This window comes from Antrostomus carolinensis, unplaced genomic scaffold, assembly GCF_000700745.2.
Source record: "Antrostomus carolinensis isolate BGI_N321 unplaced genomic scaffold, ASM70074v2 scaffold32433, whole genome shotgun sequence".
NCBI lineage: Eukaryota > Metazoa > Chordata > Aves > Caprimulgiformes > Caprimulgidae > Antrostomus > Antrostomus carolinensis.
In genome coordinates this window covers 1-1,535 of record NW_010305001.1, presented here as the reverse complement: position 1 = coordinate 1,535, position 1,535 = coordinate 1, and the positions used below count along the sequence as shown (strand labels likewise).

Below are 1,535 nucleotides of genomic sequence, written 5' to 3'. Positions count from 1 at the left end.
AAAAACCCCCTCCCCTCACCCCACCCCACCCCCCACGTTTTCCAACTGTTTCACACCAGGAAAAACTTCCTCCTCTTCCTCCCTGTGCTTCCTCTTCCTCCAGGATGTCCTTCCGGGATTTCCTCCGGGAATTCACCCGCTTAGAGATCTGCAACCTCACCCCGGACGCTCTCCAATCCCGCAAGTTCCGCAAGTGGAACACGCGGCTCTACGACGGGACGTGGCGACGCGGCAGCACGGCCGGCGGTTGTAGGAATTACCCCGGTAGGCGCCGCCGGTGATGGATTCTCACCTCAAAACCACTCTTTTTGGTGACAAACCAATTACTTTAACTGCTTTTTGGGGTTGTTTTTTACTTTTTCAGCCACTTTCTGGATAAATCCGCAGTTTAAGATCCAGCTGGAGGAGGTGGATGACGACGGGGATGAGGGCGGCGGGCGCGAACCCGGCTGTAGCTTCCTGCTGGCGCTGATGCAGAAACACCGGCGCCGCGAGCGCCGTTACGGCAAAGACATGGAGACCATCGGATTTGCCGTCTACGAGGTAACGGCGTCAACCGGTGACATCAACCGGTGGCGTCAACTGGTGACGTCAACCGGTGGTGTCAACTGGCGACGTCAACTGGTGACATCAACTGGTGGTGTCAACCAGCGATGTCAACCGGTGGCATCAACTGGTGGTGTCAACCGGTGGCATCAACCCGTGGTGTCAACTGGTGACATCAACCGGTGACATCAACTGGTGGTGTCAACCGGTGACATCAACTGGCGGCGTCAACCGGCGACGTCAACTGGTGACGTCAACCGGTGGTGTCAACTGGTGACCTCAACTGGTGTCACCCAGCACCACTGCTCGCCCTCACCTCTCTGTTTCTCTCCCTACAGGTTCCTCCCGAGGTGGGTCCAACTCGCCGGCAGTGATATCACCGTAACCAGGAACCCCCAGAAGGTGTTTTTGGGGTTATTTTGGGTGTGATTGGTTTTTCTCCCCCCACCGGCAGCACGTGGGGAAATCAGGCGTCCACTTGAAACGGGATTTTTTCTTGGCCAACGCTTCCCGGGCTCGTTCGGAACAATTCATCAACCTACGGGAGGTGAGCACCCGGTTCCGGTTACCGCCGGGAGAATACATCGTGGTGCCTTCAACCTTCGAACCCAACAAGGAAGGAGACTTCGTTCTCCGCGTCTTCTCTGAGAAGAAAGCCGGCACCGAGTAAGGAACTGCTCGTTAACGCTAACGAGCCCTGGTGATGACTCTTGAGGGCAAACTCCACTTCTAATTATCTCCGCTCCGCAGGGAAATGGATGATAAGATCCAAGCGACGCTCCCGGATGAGGTGAGGGTGATGGTAACACCGTAGGATGCTGAGGCATCACCTTTTTTTACCAAAACATCCCTTTTTTTCCTCAGAAAGTGCTCTCTGAAAGCGAAATCGACGAGAACTTCAAGCAGCTCTTCAAGCAGCTGGCGGGGGCGGTAAGAGCGGCGCCGGGATCGGTGCCGGGATCGGTGCCGGGATCGGTGCCGGTGGTGAC

At 56.4% G+C, this 1,535-nt stretch overlaps 1 protein-coding gene across 1 annotated transcript in view; it reads left to right on the top strand.

The window, feature by feature from the left end:
• LOC104522392 (calpain-1 catalytic subunit-like) overlaps positions 1 to 1,476 on the top strand; it is a gene marked incomplete at both ends in the record, with an annotated part of 2,459 nt that extends 983 nt beyond the window's left edge. Inside the window, 6 exons of the mRNA XM_010164664.1 lie at positions 104 to 264; positions 365 to 543; positions 885 to 896; positions 1,001 to 1,212; positions 1,297 to 1,336; positions 1,411 to 1,476. Of these exons, the coding sequence (XP_010162966.1) occupies positions 104 to 264; positions 365 to 543; positions 885 to 896; positions 1,001 to 1,212; positions 1,297 to 1,336; positions 1,411 to 1,476 (670 nt within the window). The remainder of the gene's footprint in view (positions 1 to 103; positions 265 to 364; positions 544 to 884; positions 897 to 1,000; positions 1,213 to 1,296; positions 1,337 to 1,410) is intronic.
• Between the last annotated feature and the right edge of the window lie 59 nt (positions 1,477 to 1,535).